The following is an 18,025-nucleotide window of genomic DNA, read 5'->3' on the forward strand; positions in this document are numbered from 1 at the left end:
AGCGGGGCTTCAAGTTCGCAACGACGAGTCATTTCTTTTGTCGCTTCCTCAAACCGCGTCCGGTCTCTCTTCCGTCACTTCAATCCGTCCTCTCGCTTTTCCTTTCTCGTTCTCATTACACTCTCTTCGCATTGACTACTCCATCCCGCGGCGCGATGTCGGACTTCCAGGATCCCATCGACAATCGCGTCAAACGCGAGCCGAGCTACGAACCACAGGGACGCGTCGACAGCTACCCACAGACCTACCACGGTTATGATAGCTATCATAGTAGACGTGAGCCCAGCCGTGAGCGTCAGGAACGTCCTCGCAACCGCTGGGGCGACGACATCAAACGCGAACCAAGCCGGGAGCGAGACGACCGTCCAAGCAACCGCTGGGGAGATGAACGCAGACGCGAGCTTAGTCGTGACCGACATGATCAATCACGCGACTGCCGGGTCGATGATCGCAGGCGCGAGCGCAGCCGTGATCGCGATGACCGTTCACGCGACCGCCGGAACGATGATCGCAGCCGGGACCGCAGCCGTGGTCGCGATGACCGTTCACGCCACCGTCTGGATGGTGATGATAGACGCGATTCGAGGCGCGGATCTGATGATCGTTCACGCAATCGCTCAAGAGATAGCTTCAAACGTGAGCCAAGCTATGAGTGGGAGCATCGTCCACGCAGTCCTGGGGGTGATCGAGACGATGGACCGATACGCGGTCGCGACGACAGCAGAGAACGTGAATGCAGCCCCTTAACTGGAGATGACGAGCATGACGATCGAGAGGACAGCGCGAGGAGCATCAGACGCGACTTGACTAAGGACTACACCAAAGAGAACGACCCGTACTGGTACCCGGGCAAGGTATAGATCAGAGAGACAAGCTTCATAACAAGCTGCATGCCTGACCAACACAAGGGAAAATACTCGCACCCCACCAAGATGCCCTCGCAGAACCCGCACGACCCCAAACCGCGAAACCCGAAGCGCACCCAGAGCTGTCGCACGGAATCGTCCGGACACCGTCACCAACGCTTCGAGCGGAAACATGAGCGTCGAGAGGACGAGAAGGAACGTCTGCTTAGAGGAGACCTTGGAAGTAAGGAGTCCACTTGCTGCCTTGTTCTTTATCCATGCGATGCATTGGCTAACTGTATTGCTCTTCTACAGCTCCGCCTCCCGACGCCGGTCCCAACTGGGCGAAGAACCGTATTGCGACTTTGGAGAAGTACGCGAAGAGGACAAAGAAGAGGCACAAGAAGCATGAGAAGCGTATGCGCAAGGCGGCGGAGCAGGGTTAGGCTTGAGAAAAGAGCAAGGTGTGTGGAGAACGATGGAGATCAGAGCGGAATGTTGAGCGCGTAGAAGCGGTTTGCTCAGGTCATGGCTATGCTAAATTAGCAGCGACATGTATTATCTCGATATACTTTTGTCGTAGCTATGGCAGACGTTGCGGGTTAACAGAACAATGTAAATGCATTCAGATCATATCTAACAAGCCGTTTATCTCTTCATGTCCCTGAGTGATGCTATGAATGTTAACAGCGAGGGATGGGAGACATCCTGCCCTAGAAGCCTAGAAGAAGTCGATGTTTCTCCCTCCGTCTTTTAAAGCAAATGATCTACTCTTGCCTTCACTAACATCAGTCAATCACAGACCATTCATCCAATCCTCGAAATATTCATCGTCCTCCATCTTCCGCAGCAACTCCTCATATCTCTTGCCTTCCCTAACACCCTCATCCAAACTCCACGGCAGCTTATCACACTGCTCGACATCCTCATAAAACGTCGCGCCAAAATCTTCTAAGATCGTACATCGCTCCTCCATGGTTCTGCAATACGCCAAGTCCACCCAGTCTTCGGGCTTTCGGGGCGGATCGTATTCTTCCAACCATGTTTGTGAGTTTTCGGCCCATACCGACAGGACCCAGATGCCAGAATTGGTGGAAGTATACGCGACATGCAGTTCGGATGGGAAGTGGTAACCGTAAGGATATGGTTCGTCTCTTGTGTGGCGGTCGTAGAACTTGAGGGATGGCCACCAGCGCGCGCCCAGGTGGAGCATACGCAGCGCGAACGCATCTTCTTGCTCTTGGTCGGAGAATGCTCCTGGATCTGACATCTTGCGCGAGAGGCCAAGGCACTCCAGCTCAGGGTTTGTAAACCTCTTCATGATGATGCCGCCATGGGATGGGTATGAACAAACCGTACATGCAGTCCTCGAACTCGAAGTCATTCGGACGCGTGCGTCTGGTGAGGCTGACATATTCGAACACGGGAGGCTTGTGTCTAAAGAGATTCTGGATGTGTTGATACCCAGGTAGGTATTCAGCAAAGTGCAGCTGAGGATCAGGCAGCGTTCCTGAGGGTGCTGACGCCGCAATTGCTACGCCGCACGCTCGCAGCCATGGCATTTTGATGCGACACAGCTGAGTCAAGTTTCCCGTAGACGCCGACAAGAGCCTCAGAGTCCAGAAAGTACATGTCACATCCTAAGTTGAAGTATACATTGCTTTCTACACGTTTCCATTGTTGGCGTACAACAACGATGTATGCAGTAATGCGACACAGACTCTCCTCGTCCTCCACTGCATTCTGGGATGTCGTCCCCATAGTCATCTCGAGAACTCTGTTGTTAATGGCGTTGCAACGATGTCGCAGTCCGGCTGTTCGTGCAACTGGCTCCGAATGCCGAGGCCCAGCCGAACCCAATGGCGCAATGCCCACGGGTCTTTCCGATCGGGCCTTCCTCCTGTTTATTTCGAACCATCCTTCAACACCACCCATCACACCTTCTCAACTCAAGCATTTCGCCGCGAACAAGCTTTCGCAAGCTAACTTGGCAGATGGAAAGCTTACTACCCTTCAGGTGTGCACGCCGGGCACCACCTATCACGAACTTCCTATCCCGTACTAGCACCACCACACCAATCCTTGCCAAGTCACACGCCAACTGATAAGCAACGACAAGCTTCTGCTGCAGTTAATTTATCCTGCATATTTACGCTATGGGAGCTTTCCGTCGTTGCATAGGGTCTTTGGACAGTAGCGATTTCGAAATTCGATGTGGTCGAGAGCCGAGGTACAGTGAGAAATGCCATCGCACAGTAAAGGTGACGGAAATCATGACGAACGCAGGGAGATTAGATCTACTACGTTACGAAGAGCATGCGGCACCTTCAAAGATCGAGCAATACGGTCGAGCACCGCATGTCCCACCAGCTCTTTCGCTTTCGCTGTCGAATCTGCAAGAGAGCGTTCGGGCGTTATCCCAAAGAGGCAGGAGAACCTGACGATGCAAGCACGACAACCACGAAGTCGGACACTTTCACGCACATGTGGTGGAAGTGACAGTGATATGATAGGCGGACTTCGTCCCGTACACCAGGAAAATCACTTATCAGGGTCTTCTGATACCTACCGAGTCAACACACGAGCGGGACTGTCCACTCATACCCCTGTCCAGTCCGGTAATTCGCCGATCTCTTGGTGAAGAGGCCTTCACCAAACGACCTGGGCTACCAATCAGTAATTCGTATCTCGGCGTTCGAACTGATGGATCTCGTGAGCCGCTTTCCAGTCCAGCATGGAGAGCGAGTCCAGCTGGATAGCTATGCGCCTGACCAGTGGGTATTAGGAAGGTATCATCAAGTGTTGGATCTGGACCATCGCGCCATCGTATAATGAGTGTGCCTAGAGGTATACGACATGAAGTACGAGCTCGAGTTGGGAAGTATATAAAGGGTGTCTAGCAGCGCTGGTAACACCGCACTCATCAACGCAGCATTCGCTTCAGCAGTCTATCGTTCTACTCTCCACCTCTTCTCTCGCTTCGACTCCATTCTCAGTTCTTCAACTTCGTCCCATCACACAACATGAAGCTTTCCATCGCTGTCATCGCCGCCATCACTGGCTCCGTTCTGGCCCGTCCATCCTCCCTCGCTGAGCGCGTTCAATCCCGTGCTGATGGCAGTCGCCGTCACAGGACCCAGCCCATGATTCTAGTCGGCACAGCCGCGAAAGAGAACGCCAAGTTCGTCGCAGACGTCGACAACACCACCGCCCACGTCGACTACTCATCCAATTGGTCCGGTGCCGTCCTCGAGACACCCTCCTCCGGCTACTTCAAGTCAGCCACCGGACGTTTCACCGTACCTACACCCAAGCACGTTGGCTCTGGCGGAACCGAGTCTTCCTCAGCTTGGGTTGGTATCGACGGCGATACCTGCGGCAGCGGTCTGCTCCAAGCAGGTATCGATTTCACCGTCAGCAGCTCCGGCGCTGTCTCCTACGACGCCTGGTACGAGTGGTACCCCGACTACGCCTACGACTTCAGCAACTTCGCCGTCAAGGCCGGCAACGTCATCCAAGTCGACATTGTCGCTACCTCCACCACCAAGGGCACAGTCTCGCTTACCAACGTGAGCACGGGAAAGAAGGTCAGCCAGACGCTTAGCGCACCCAGTGGCTCCGTCCTGTGCCGTCAGAACGCAGAGTGGATTGTAGAGGACTTTGAGTCCGGAGGTAGCTTGGTTGCGCTGAGCAACTTTGGTACTGTTGTCTTCACCCAGGCGAGTGCTAGTCTGAGCACGGGTGGAACGGATGGGTTGAGTGGTGCTACTATTATTGATCTTAAGCAGGGTAGCACTGTTTACACTGATGTTACTATCAACAGCGGTTCGCAGGTTACTGTTCAGTACATTTAGGTTGTGGATGGTAGGGGAGGAAGTCGTGGTCGGAAGGCTGCGATGGGGTGTATATGATGCATGGACAAGGCTACATTAGGTAGAGGTCAGGCGGTCGGTCGCGGATAAACGCACTTTGAGGACTATATAGCAATGAATCATTCACATGTTAAAAGACCCAGCGTTAACGTAGACGTCAAGCTTCTTTTTGAGCCTGCAAATCAAAGTCATCTTGCCATCGTAGTTTGTAACGCGATTAACGGCTCGTCAGGTTATTGCATGAATGCATTCACATTGTTTTCTATCTAGTCCAGATCAAAGCTGACGCGTAGATATTCTGAATGCATACAGTAAGCCCTCCCTCAATGAAAGTCCTTCCCTTCCGTCTTGAGTCGCTCCTAGAGTTTGCCTCGAATGACATCTCACTTCTTGGTGCCGCCGCTCTGTTGGCCACCGGCATTGGCATTGCGATCGCCAGCGCCCTGAGCGCGAGCCGCGAAACCACCAGAGGACATGTCGCCGCCGCTCTTGGCCTAATCAAAGAGAGATATGTTAGCGTCGGAAGAAGAGTGTGGTTCAGCGAGACATGATGGGAATGCTTACTTGACCAGACTGGATCCTGCTCGCATCGCCCTGAGTCATTGGAGTAGAGTCCTTGGTGCCACCGCCGGTGTTGCCGGAGTTGTTGTTGTTACCCGACATGGTGGGAAGTGAGGTGATGGAAGCTTGAAGTAGTTGGTTTTGCAAAGATTGATGATGTATGTGTTGTACCGTTTGATGATTGCGATGACTTCTCTATCTGGGTGCGAGAACGTGTTCTTATACTGCCGACCTCGAGGGCATTCTTGGTCGTTGATGATGTTGCCGCGGAGGAGGTCGTGGGTACATCGGCTAGCGCATGTAGTACAGCAGCAACATCATGCCTCTATATATTGAAACGAAAATATAGATGCCGGGGTTGTCTACACCGCTCTTTGCTATGGCGGCGGTTATGCATGCTTCGAAGAGCATGTGAAGTGATGTGCCCAAGAGATCAAACACGATATTTCCAGCGCTCTTGCCTTTTCTTCGTGAGCGCCGAGCGTACCTACCTATGTAGCCTTGCAAAGTGGCTTGGGAAACTTCCAACCCCTCATGATTCTTCTCTGCTCAATACTTGAGACTTCATACGAGACATCATAGCTTACATCATAGCGGCTACTACTGCTTGTGAACATCTCCGATCGTCACGCATGGTGTAGCACAACAACCTCGATGACGACAGCCAACGAGCACTGGGCGCGCAAAACTGCATCTTGCCTTCCGAGTCTGGAGTCCCCGCCGTCCTCATCGTACGACTTTTGCGCAAAGCGACGCATAAAGCATTCTGCCGGTAGTACTGCGCCCTGATGGATAGGTATCACAGTGATGGGCATGACGATGCAGATCCGCGCAATGGCAACGCGGAATACGATGGATACGCCCAATCTCAATATTCGAGAGCTTGTTCGACCTTCGATATGCCCAACCCGTAGCACGTGCCCAAAGACGAGTATGTTGATCGAAGCGGAAGTCCCCTGCAATACTTTCCAACTGTGCAGTGGTTCTGCATGCATTGTATCAGGGCGCTGCCCAATCCTCCTTCTTTGGAGTTGGAGGGAGATTTGTAACGTGGTATCGACAGTCCTAATCGTGATAGTCGTGCACCGTGTATTCAACAGGATCGCTTACATCGTCTGCTTTCGCGCCTCAATCACCAGGCCCATCTACGCGCGCCTCAATGATGAAATGGAAGAACTCCCAAGGCAACCGCACAACACATCTGAGCCCAATCCCGTATATCACCCGGAAGCTTATGACTACAATCAAAGTACCCAAGGGCTCCTAACGAAGTTGTAAACGAGCCGTAGCGACAAAAAGAAGCGGAATATCTCTTTTAAATGGTAGAGACGAGATATCCAACATGCAGTTCTTCGATAATCGGTCTTGTCTACTGCTCGGCCTCTGATGTTACTTACGAACGAAGGCTAACAGGATACAGCCCTCTCCGTCGAGCCTTCCATCATACTACCCATGAAGCCCTCGCTGTACTACCTGTCGGCGGACCTAGAGTTCAGGACGCGTTCACTCATACTAACTGCTTTATCAGAAAACTGCGAGGCTTTCCAAGCGGACGACCCTATGCAATGCCCACCGCCCCCTTTAGCGCGCGAGAACTGTGTTTGTGGTAAGATAACAAAGGAACCACTTCTTTTGCGAACAAAGCCTGCTGAATGTACATGCGTGGGCATGCCCATGGCGGTGTTGTTCTTACTTCTCTCCAACCTGAGTTTTCTGGTCTCTCACTTTCCCACCTTCACTTCGCGCCCTGCACTCACCTCCAAGAGCCACATCTCCACCACCATATCTATCTCTTATTCTTATGCCTTCAGAAGTGATAGAAGCGCAAATCTCTAGGTATAAATATCACAATCTTGAGTTAATTCCCATCGATTCTATCGCCCTCCGTCCTCAATGGTCTGGTGAGCCCTTCCTCGGGAGTGATTTGCCTTGTACTTCGGTTCGATTCCGTCCTCTGACCTCTGATAGCTGTTAAATGCCAGTCTAGTTTGTGAGTGAGTCCAACTAATGGACGATCTTACAGGTAGATGATTGGCCTCTTGGGTACAGCCTGATCTGGAAAGTTTACTTTTTTTTGCCTTTATTAATCATTCTTTTACTATGCTTGTATGCACGAAGGACAGATATTTACCTGTACAACTAAGCGGTTTTATCTTTTTTGCATATTAGAGGTGAGTGTGCGCGTCCTTGCGAGGAGTCGTTTGCTCTCTCACCTCAGCCCCACTTTTTGCTCTCCGCGTCTCGACCGCAAGATACGGTCAACTCGCGCTCACCTCCGCAAGCTTGCTATTTAAAACCTGCTCACTACCTCTACTGCTCTCTCCTCTCATCAACTTCCTATCTCCCTCGTCAACTTCGCATCTCCCTCCTGCAACTCCTCTACATCGACCATGGCGAGCTCCCACTCCCCCAACACCAACGACTTCGCCGCTCTGGACGCCAAAGCGCGCGATCACTTCGACCAGAAGCTCGCGAAATTTCATGATTCACTATTTGCGCAACCTATCGGCATTTACGACATCTACGAGAACAACGTATGGATCCCCAGCGTCCCCCAGCGCCTGCAACTAGACTACTATCTCCGCAACTTCAACGACATTGCCCGAGGCAACTACCGCGCTCACTCCTCTAAGTCCCTCGACATCAACCGCGCCATATGGTACTATGACGTATCCAAACTACACTCTCTATCCAACCGCCTCGACGTCGTGCGCCACAATGTCGTCCTCATGGCGTTCATCATGATCGCCAAGCAGCTCGGCCTCGACACGAGCAGCTTCCACGAACCCGGCGCAGAAGTCTTCATCGAAGCCTACATGGAGGCATGGTTATCCAAGACATGCGGCATGGACAGACACGACCACGTGCATTCCTGCCAAGAGGAACTCGTCAAGGTCTGGATGAACAGCAGTTTCGACCTATGCTACTTCCCGGATAAAGCTAGGCGCGACATGATCCAGGCGATCTATTATATGCAGCAAATGGTCTCTGAGCTGGTCACCATCCAGCCTGATCACTTCTACGCGGCGGTCCTATCGGGCGAAGTACCACGCGACGCATTCGAGAAGGAGGGTCCGCTGTTGGTTCTGCACTGGGTCTTTGCGAAGATGAGGAAGGAGCAGAAGCAGAAGGACGAGGAGGCGGCGGCGGAGGAGGCGATGGAGATTGAGCATATGGATAGGCCTGTCGGATTCTTCGTCGATACCAAGCCGGTTCGAATGGATGTGAGTCCAGTCAGTGATCTTCTGGTTGACATCGAGCCGGGAGTAGTTGAGCAGGCTTTGCCTGATGAGGTTAGGCGGTCGTGGATCAGTGTAGAACAGGCCCTGAAGATCATGAAGGATGTCGACAAGGACTTCCTAACACAGGCCATGGAGAGGGCTACATTAGGCAGAGACTAGATAGATGGTCGCGGTTGAGAGTACTACAATGACTACATGACAACCAGACATCATACAAAACAGTTCCTAGATACCTTCTGCTTCACACATGCTAATAGAGTACGTACATCTAAAAAGCACTTTCGTGGATGTAGGCGTCAAAGTCCTTTATGAACTTCCATACTAATACTTTCTTGCTACTGTAGTCTTTAACGTATTCAGGATTTGAATAGAAAAGGAAGATGTAAACAGCTGGTTCGAGATAATACATACCTTAACATGAAAAGGTTCATGCAACAACGTGACATTAATAATTGAACGAAATAAATGCTGACTAAAGAAACCGAGAATCTGAGACGCATGTTGAATAAGCCGAGCGAGGGAGTGAATGACAACAAGTAGATGAACATAGAAGAAAGGCGAAAGCAATGCGAAAAGTTAGTCGACAGACGTGGGGCAATGACGAAGCGGTATCACACTGCGCAACAACATCCACATTCCCACAAAGGTGAGACTTGAACTTTAATTACTCATCAACGGGAGGCTCTTGCCTCCCTCTCCCCCACCATCATCTTAGTTCCTAACATTCCCCCTAATCTCATCATCCCCACCATGCGTGTGCACATACGTCTGATCCCTCTCCTCGGGCGCACCCACACCACCGTGCGCAAAGTCACCCGCCTTGGTAGGCTGGCCGTTGGCCTTGATAGAACCTCCCTCGTCGAGCGGGATCTCGCGGTTGTTGCCTGCGCCAGAGGCGGCGGAGCCGTATTTTACTTGGGCGCCGGGGAATTTGCCTTCGACGTTGGCGGTGTCGACGCCGGATTCCGTTGCTGGAGGGGGGGAGGTTAGTAGGGGTTTGGGATGGATGGATGGGGGAGGGAGGAGGAAGGAGGTTGGGGGTGATGATATGGGGAAGGGAGAGGATAAACGTACTGCTCAAACCAGCATTATGCCCATGAACAGCGCTCTGGCTGTTGAGGTCCTGCTCAGCCTTCTTGGCGATCTCGTTGACGTCGGTGTTCTTGTATTCGGCAGACATCTTCTCAAATATATCTCGTATGCGTAGCTCGGTGTTTTGAAGTGTGTATCGGTGAAAACGTGGAATTTGGGTATCAAAGAAGTCGAAAGTGTGTGTATATGCAATGGAGGGGTAACTTCAGGAGGGGCATTATAAACCTTTTGTATCACAAGTGCTAGCTTCAGACCACAGACCTCATCGATGATGATGAAAGAGTGGTGGACCCTGATGACATCACAACGACCTCATAACAGCGGGCCGAGACATGAGAATCCTTTCGACATGTGGAAAAGTCTTGCCGATTAGTGAAGAGACTTATGAGCGGGAACCTGGAAATGCGGTAGAAGCTTTGGTTGATGGAAAGGTTTGCCGTTGTTGGTCGTGTGCTGGGTGGGGTGGTGGTGGTGGTGGACATCCAGGTACCAGATCCTCGCAGTATGACGACAAAGATCGTGTTGCAACACCGAACGCACGCGCCAACTTGGAAAGAACGTCAAAGTACTACTCAAAGCCATTGCAATCAGATCATCACGAGACGAGCGCCCACACAAGAAGAGAGACTTCCACCACCTCCCCTCCACCTCCCCTCCGCCTCCCCCACCCACCCAGGAATGTTAGGAACTAAGATGTTGGAGGAGAGACACCCTCCCACTAGTTAGTGGAAAATGAATGAAATGAAATGAAATGTTAAGAACATCAGTATATTATACTCGCGATTTCTCTCATTCGTGAGAGTATCTTTTGGTCTAGGTCGTCGATGTTGCGGAAGTTGTGAGTAGCTCGTCTCGCTCTGCGTCATCGCAGTACCATGGGGTGAAACATCGTAGGCCGGCAAACAATAATGCATTTGCGCACAGCTATGCACACCTAACTACGCCGATGGATCGTCTCTCATAAAGCCATGAAGTTCGTCCCTCATGAATGAATCGGCCACTCAAGACTCCCTTCAAAACTTCATGATATAGCCAGAAACCGCGTTGTTGTTGGCGAAAAGAAGAGACCGCTATGTAAAGAAAACGCCATGCTCGCAAAAGTGATATATGCGCGGAAACCATTCCAAGCGAATGAAGAAAGCCCCATCATACAACCAAGGAAACGTTTTTTTGCCACATCCCCCATTATTACTACTGCTGTTACTGCTCCTGTCCTTACTCTTCAGCAAACGTCACTTGCCTAAGCGGTGACCTGTGTTGTTGGTGAGAAAGAAACCGAGCGTCACCCTTCTGCCCATTACTCTCCACCCAGCTCGCGACCGCAGTCTGTCTTGTTCTGCTGCTGCGTACACTGATACCGGGCTTGAGAAGATTGTTCGCCTAGAAAATCTCCGAGTCGAGACTGCTGCGGTAGCTCTCTAGAGACTCTTCATCGTCTGCGCATGTTCGTTAGTAAAAAAAATCTTCAACTACGCTCAAGTAGCAAGCAAACTCACCCTGAATCGGCTTCCTGCGAACAACAGTGTCCGAGTGCTGCAGCGGGCTCTGAGGCTGAGGGCTCCTGCTGCCCATGGGCCTGGGGCCCGTGATCTTGCGCTGTGGGCTGTTCATACTAGCCTCGGAACGGAGGTACTGGCTGCTCGGGCGCGGCGAGGGAGTGGGCGTCATCTTTTTGCGTATGTTAGCATTGTCCTCAGTCTTTCTGAGGCGCGAGCTCAACTTACGCGATGGCCCCGGTCAGTCTCGAGTGAGTAACGCACCTCTGCAATAGGTGCAAGTGGTGTCAAAGCACCCTGGCTACCGAACTCATTCGGAGAGCTGTACATCTGCCTTGTCTGGCCGTAGCCAGCAAGCAGCTGTGGTGGTGGGACGAGCGGGCCGTCATCCGCGATCTTGGGAGGTCGAGGGGGGCCGGCCTGCTGCTCAGAAGCAGAGTGTTGGCTGTAGCCATCTGATGAGATTGGCGACAGGTTGCCAGCACCCTGTTGAGCCGACATGCCTGAAAGACGGTTGCGTGCCAGCGATGGCATGCTACCCCATTGGTCGTAGTCGGGAGATCCTATGCTTGAGCGAACAGGATTGTAGATCTGCGCTTGGGTCTCCAAGTTGTTCTGGTGACGACCGGTTGGCCCAGGTCGCGGCTGGGGGTGCTGCAGGTTCAGCGAGTTGCGGTGCGCTTGGTACTTGGGGTCTTCCATCTCGTATTGAATATCCTCCGGGATAAGAGGCGACGGAGAGCGTGCAGAACGTATCGAACGCTGCTCTTCCCTGGCTAGGGATGTGTTGGAACGAAGCCTGTCATCGGCATGCTGCTCATATGGTTCCTCATCATCGTAGTAGTCATCCTGGGAAGAAGACCTGGAGTGCATGGAGTGGGGTCGCCTCTCTCCAGACCCGCTGTTGCGTGGCAGGCTCTCTGGGTTGGTGGAGGTAGTGGTCTTTGACCAGCGCGAGATCTTGGGGATACCAAAGATGGACGACGAGTTAGACTTGTGCTTGCGCTTCGGGGTAGTGTCATCGCTCTGTGAGTTCCGCGCTGCCCTTGAAGCTTGTGGAGGAGTTCCTAGCGATGCACGCTTCTCAGGGAAAGCTTCCTGGGTCGGTGTCGTCATGCGCTCGGTGTTCTCGTAGCCAGGGGTGCGGGTACGCTCCTCGTACTCCTCGTCGCTTTCCTCCCGTACTGTGCTAATACGGTTCGTCGGTACAACATCGTATCCAGAGTGAAGATCTTGGATGCGGCGGGAAGACGAAGGGTTGGAGAAGTAGCCAGATTGGTCTGGTGAAGAGGCAGTGTTGGCACGGCCTTCTGGTTCGTAGCCAGCGTCACCGCTTGCTCGCAGTTCCTCGTATGAGTTGAGACTATTCGTCCTTGCCTGCTGATCCAACGAGAGCTGGTTGACTTGCTTCAGGCCCTCCACCTCACCAAGCAACTGAACGAGCATTTGCTCGATGTGCTTGATATCGCCATCTCCCTTGCCAGAGCTGAGGCCCTTGAGTGCGCGCCTGAAGACGTTCTTCTTCTTGGTCTCGATGTCATCGTCTGAAGAGGTACGATTGATACGGGGCGGTGTCTGAGGCTGAGGACGGGGACCGCCAAGAATGCGTTGCTCCGCAAGGTTGACTCGCTTGTCGGTGGTGTTCATGATCATCGTGTCTTGGGTCTTGATGAACTGCCTCAGGTCATCCAACTGGTTGCGCATCTCCGCGGCGCTTCGCACAAGGGTGACGAGAATTTCTGTGTCGCGAGCATTGCGCTGGGCGTCGCGAACAGTGAGGTGGTCCATGAGCGCCACGATGTCCTTCGATTCGATGCGGTCCATGCCTTTGCCGGTAGCTGCGTCGTAGAGAGGAGAAGTCATGCCGTGCGAGTTGCCACTAACATGTCGGTCATGTTTGGCACGAGCAGCAAACATGTCAGGGCTGCCAAGGTCCGCGCCATTGTACTCATCACCGTAGCCGTCATCATCAAAGATCTTTGAGTGATTGCGGTTTTGTGGCGTGTACGCTTCACGTTGGTTAGCCGACTGGTAACCCTCGTCTTTCCAGCCGGTTTGGCCTGACAAAGGAGTGCGGTTACTCTGCGCATAGCCTGACTGCTCGTATTGTTGCTCACCTGGATAGGGATGATCATATTCATCTTCTACGGTGGCCTGGTGTCGTTGATCGAACGAAGCAGGACTCTGCTGCTCTTCTCTCTCGTAAGCAGCAGCAGCCGCCATGGCAGCAGCACCAGCTCCGAGTCCGAGGGCACCCTTGCTGAAAGAGGTGGGAGTACGCTCTCGCTCTTCTTGTCGGCTGAGCAGCTCGTCGGTACGATCGTGGTAGCCATCGCCTCCTCCGATTGGCCCTTGGATGATGGATGGGTTGGTAGTTACATCCGAGTCATCATCCATGCCGTAGCCAATCTCAGGCATCATATCGTTGTCACCAACTGGGTAGGCGCTGTGATGCATCTGTATCGGTTCATCCACCGACATGCCATCCTCAGACTGTGCCTCGGACTGCGCGATGCTTTGCCTGGGAGAGTTCTCACGAGCAATGTTTTGCTTTGGAGGCTCCTCGGCACGTCGTTCCTGTTGCAGAGCTTCGGCCTTGTCGCGGATGGCAGCCCATCTCTGGCCGGCAGGTACTTCGTCGGTTTGGACGTAAGCTGGGTTCGTGTGAACCTGCGACAGCGTGCTCTTCTTGAGCGGGCTTGTGGCCATAGAGGATCGAACGCTGAGGGTGGATTGTTCGTCATGTAGGGAGGCAACAGCAGACTCCACGGCCAGTGGTGTGTGGACGTATTCAGGAATTGTGCCGACCTTGCGAATGTCCTGAAGATCACCGACCTTCTGCTCGTGGTCGAGGTATTCCACTCCTGTGCTATCATCGGTGTACATGGTCATACGGTTGTAGTTCACAGAGCTGTCCTCAAGTTCGCGTCGGTACATGTCATTCTTCTCGTGGTTGCGGTCGAAGAATTGCTTGGTGTCCTTGGTGGTAGCATCCTCATTGAGGATAGACCTCTTGCTCTCGAGAGTAACGCCCTGAGGTCGCTTACGGGTGCGTGCCGCCGCCTTGGTGCTAGTCGTCGACGAGAGTGATGCAATGGAGAGGTTGGACTCCCTTCGCTCGAACTGGTGGCCAAGAGAAGACACCGAAGGTCCACTACGGATAGAGTGCATTCTTCGTGGTGAGCCCGTGGTTTGCGCATCTCCCCGATAGCTAGCCTCGCTCTGTATTGGGCTGACAGTGTCGCCACGTCTTGATTGCGTGTCGCTTTCGATCTCATATTCTGAAGCTTGGGGACCGGATCGCTCGATTGCGCGTGCTTTAGCAGCAGCTGCTGCATTTAAGCTAGCGTCGGTGGCTTCTTTCGAGCGTGAGGTCCAGCTGCGATCACTCTTCGGAGTTGATGTGCGAACCTCGTTGGTAGATTTGTTGCTATGAGACGTGCCGAGCGTTTGTTGGAGAGCATTAGGTGTGCGGGTGGGGGTGCGCGGTGATGGCGAGATGTAGCCGCGAGGGACTTGTTGAAGAGGCGTCTCAGCACCCGTGCCTGTTATGCCAGTGCTGACGGATGACCTCGACTGCGGTCTTTCTTTGGTCTCGGTCTCTGCGGATAGAATTGAGTCGCGAGTGAGCTCGGATCCTCCGATGAGCTCGCTGTGGTTGAAGGGTAGGGGTGGAACGCGTTCCTTGACACGAGGCTCTTCGTGCACACTTTCGGATACGCTTGCGGATCGACTGCTGCGAGAGGAGCGATGCTTGCGCTGTTTGCGTTCTTCCTCCTTTTCTTCCCGTGAAGTGTGATGCTTGAGAGCGGCCGTGGTAAGGCCAGCTCCAGCAAGTCCAACTAGAGCAGCATCTCGTTGAGACATGGTGCTGTCTTTGCTACTGCTTTTTCTGTGACGGGACTTCTCCTTCTCCTCACGGGTAGTTGAATCAGCGTAGCTTGAGATGGAGCCCCGGCTGGATCGTCGCTCGCTCTTGCGGCTTGATCCGCCAGCCAGTGTCGTCCCTGGATCGTCGCCATCCCTATTGAGGACAACTTTGGGCTTGTTGCTGTGGAGTTTGGGTGCGCTCGAGGATTTGGACACACGGCGTCTGGATGGGTCGCGAGAGCCGGCTGATTCGACGGTTTCGAAGGTGGCTATGCTGTCGCGGTTCGCGCGGTCGAACTTGTCCATGTTCCTGGAGGTGCGGTTCTCTTCTTTCAGCGCATTCAGCTCGGGGAGGATGAGGCGCTTGATAGCGTCCTCGACTGTGGCCAGTAGTTTGGGGTTGTTGATGGAGGAGGTCCCAGAGACGTGGGAACGACGGTCGGCGTTTGAGGAGAGGTAGCTGGACTCGGTGCCGCTCGCTTGCTCGACGTCCTTGCTCCTTCTGCGGTGCGACTTGCGGGGTGAGGCAAGCTCGTCTTCCCGCCGTCTGGACGTGTCTCTTGACTTTGAAGAGCTGTGTTTTGATCTGGCAGCACCGCCTTCTGCGGCCTGCTGCGCCAGTTTCTCCATGACGCGCTGTGTGATGCGGTCTTTGCTGAGACTTCTGCTGCGGTGGTGGCGGGGCGCCTTGAGGGTGTCCTGGATGGCCTCTGATACCATGGACTCGGTGACTGCGTCGCGTTCCATGCTGCGGCTCCTGCGCCGCGCGGGCGGGAGGATCTCTGTCTGGCCAGTCATGCTGTCTGCGGGCATGGACGATATGTCCGAGGGCATGGGGAGGAAGCGGCCGCCGTCGGTGGACAGGTCGCTGTGGTTGGGCAGCAGCTCGATGTCGACGGGCGGCAGGGAGGAGATGTTGGAGAGGTCGGAGTAGGCGACGGTGCGCGAGTCGTAGAGCTCGGAGTACGACTTGCTCGTCGCGAGCGAGAGGCGCTTGGAGTAGGAGGGCGCGTGGGAGTTGCGCTTGGCGGACGTCTGGGTGATCTGGACGTTGTCGCTCGCGGTCGAGTGCCTGCTCTTGCGAGACGAGGGGGTGACGCGGACGCGCACGCTGCCTCGCGAGCCGGCCTGGCCTTCGTCCTTGCCGGACTCGAAGTACTCAATGAGCAGCGACGTCTGCGAGGGGAACTTGCGGGAGAGCCTCGCTTGGCCGCGGGGCTTGGTGGGCGAGGTGGTGTTGATGGTGATGGGGGTGCCGTCGTCGGGGACGGAGTACGAGGTCCTGTCGGTGCGGTTGGAGACGTCGGTGTTGATTTCGTCGATGTGGTAGGTTGATTCGTCTGCGGAATCGAGAGTCGAGGGTTCAGTAGGTGCCGGAAGAGGAGGTCGTTCTGTATCTAAAACCATCGTAGAATCTGAAAGATTCTAGAAGGCGGGGTGGGTGACGGAAGACATGTCCGGCGCCGTTTTCCTCGAGGACGTTATGGGAGGGAAATGATGTTGGCGATGGTGTGGGTGCAGGGCCGCACCGTGGCTGTTTACGTTTGCGCAACCTGGATGTTGCTGGTGCGCGAACAGCGAGGGCGGGTGTGCGAGAGGAGCCGTGATAGCGGGCGTGAACGGGACGGGGGTCGTGAACGGACGTGAACGGGGACGTGAGAGGTCCAGTTGGCGGTCGAATGCGTGCAGCACAGCTCTGCGGCGTGCGACGCTCTGCGACAATGGCCGCCGACGTTCAGGCTAGGCGGGTTAGACACCTCCAGCTGCTGGGTAGGTAATGTGAGATGTCACGGGACTCACCAGACCAGGCAGCACAACAGCTCCCGTCTATCGCAGGTAGCAATGGCTCTGCAGCTCCGTCGCGCTCTTCGCTGGTGGAGAGGCGGTCCTGTGGTGGTCGCCAGCTCCAGCTGTGGTGGAGAGAAAGGCTGGGTCACGGCTGGAGAACAGCAATCCTTGTCGGCGCTAACACGGGCTGGAGGTGAGGCTTGTTGACCTTGCAGATCGAGGATGGCGTGGGTGGGCGAAGGATTATTAGAATTATTACAATTATCCTAGTGCAATAGTACGATGGGTATAAAGTTGTGAAAGATGATGTAAAGGGCACAGAGTGAATAGAACTACCTGCGACAGGTCGCGTCGTATCAACCAACGATGGGCTACGGGCGATACATCATGACTTGTCTGTCCCCAGCCACTCGGCCGCGTCAAGACCATACAGCGTGCCTGGTGTCCCTCGTGGACGCCGTTGGCCATGCATCCCACTGCAAAGTGCGCGACGAATGCCAGCCTCTACCGTCCCTCCACCGGCTGCCTGTAACAAAGATGGCTGGTCGCACCAAAAGCAACCACGTCGCCTATTCTATTCTTACCCCTCCCCTCCCGTCTTCCCGCGCCTCCATGCCACAATCCCAAATCAGGCTCTTGAGATTCCATGTTTTTTGCTGATTTTCCAGCCAGCTTCACAACCTCCAAATGCTTCACCGCCAGACTGTCAAACATCCGTCATGGGCGGCCGTCTCGCTGCTAACTACATAGCTAGCTAGCTCCTAGCACCCGTGTCGTTACCAGGGGTGATGGTGCCGCAACCCCCGTGGGCGGCCGCATCCGCTCCAGCTCGCTCTCACTGTCTTCCCGACGTGATTGGCCCGCCAGCAGCGAGACCGACTTGCCAGCGCATCCCCCAGGGCTCCATACAAGCCGCGGCGTCTGACACTTTCTGCACTTTGCGTAACTCGTAGGCCTGGCTGCGGCGGACACAACTCCGTCAAGTAATATACCAGAAGTGCCTCATGGCTAGAGAATAAATATTCCGAAGGATGCAGACTTGGTGAACTGGCAAGTTGACGCGGCCTGCGCAATGTTGCGATTCTGTGGCATCAGTGGTTGCTTGCCGCCCAAATCTTGCTAGCTCTTCACCGGTTTGGTGGCGCTGTATGTACGGGCAATCTTCACGACAAGTAGAATAAAGCTACCAAGTACGTCATACATATCAGGGACAGAGGTGTCTGAAGTTCAAGATCCACATCAAATTGACGCATTTCGCT

At 54.0% G+C, this 18,025-nt stretch overlaps 6 protein-coding genes across 6 annotated transcripts; 3 read left to right on the forward strand and 3 right to left on the reverse strand.

Annotated features, from left to right (window-relative positions):
* Nucleotides 1–932: 932 nt before the first annotated feature.
* J4E83_010369 (uncharacterized protein) lies at nt 933–1,291 on the forward strand (the record flags this gene model as incomplete). The annotated part of the gene is made up of 2 exons (XM_049337250.1): nt 933–1,089; nt 1,161–1,291. The coding sequence occupies 2 exons, from the start codon at nt 933–935 to the stop codon at nt 1,289–1,291; spliced, it is 288 nt and encodes a 95-aa protein (XP_049183639.1).
* A 2,577-nt stretch (nt 1,292–3,868) lies between these two features.
* On the forward strand, nt 3,869–4,699 carry J4E83_010370 (uncharacterized protein; the record flags this gene model as incomplete). The annotated part of the gene is made up of 1 exon (XM_049337251.1): nt 3,869–4,699. The coding sequence occupies one exon, from the start codon at nt 3,869–3,871 to the stop codon at nt 4,697–4,699; it is 831 nt and encodes a 276-aa protein (XP_049183640.1).
* A 401-nt stretch (nt 4,700–5,100) lies between these two features.
* On the reverse strand, nt 5,101–5,380 carry J4E83_010371 (uncharacterized protein; the record flags this gene model as incomplete). The annotated part of the gene is made up of 2 exons (XM_049337252.1): nt 5,101–5,211; nt 5,282–5,380. 2 exons carry the CDS (start codon nt 5,378–5,380, stop codon nt 5,101–5,103), a joined length of 210 nt encoding a protein of 69 aa, XP_049183641.1.
* A 2,288-nt stretch (nt 5,381–7,668) lies between these two features.
* On the forward strand, nt 7,669–8,679 carry J4E83_010372 (uncharacterized protein; the record flags this gene model as incomplete). The annotated part of the gene is made up of 1 exon (XM_049337253.1): nt 7,669–8,679. The coding sequence occupies one exon, from the start codon at nt 7,669–7,671 to the stop codon at nt 8,677–8,679; it is 1,011 nt and encodes a 336-aa protein (XP_049183642.1).
* A 552-nt stretch (nt 8,680–9,231) lies between these two features.
* J4E83_010373 (uncharacterized protein) lies at nt 9,232–9,700 on the reverse strand (the record flags this gene model as incomplete). The annotated part of the gene is made up of 2 exons (XM_049337254.1): nt 9,232–9,491; nt 9,595–9,700. The coding sequence occupies 2 exons, from the start codon at nt 9,698–9,700 to the stop codon at nt 9,232–9,234; spliced, it is 366 nt and encodes a 121-aa protein (XP_049183643.1).
* Nucleotides 9,701–10,992: 1,292 nt separating this feature from the next.
* Nucleotides 10,993–16,385, reverse strand: J4E83_010374 (uncharacterized protein; the record flags this gene model as incomplete). The annotated part of the gene is made up of 3 exons (XM_049337255.1): nt 10,993–11,048; nt 11,109–11,280; nt 11,337–16,385. 3 exons carry the CDS (start codon nt 16,383–16,385, stop codon nt 10,993–10,995), a joined length of 5,277 nt encoding a protein of 1,758 aa, XP_049183644.1.
* Between the last annotated feature and the right edge of the window lie 1,640 nt (nt 16,386–18,025).

Source organism: Alternaria metachromatica, assembly GCF_023757995.1.
Source record: "Alternaria metachromatica strain BMP 0045 chromosome Unknown scaffold_44, whole genome shotgun sequence".
Taxonomy (NCBI): Eukaryota; Fungi; Ascomycota; class Dothideomycetes; order Pleosporales; family Pleosporaceae; genus Alternaria; species Alternaria metachromatica.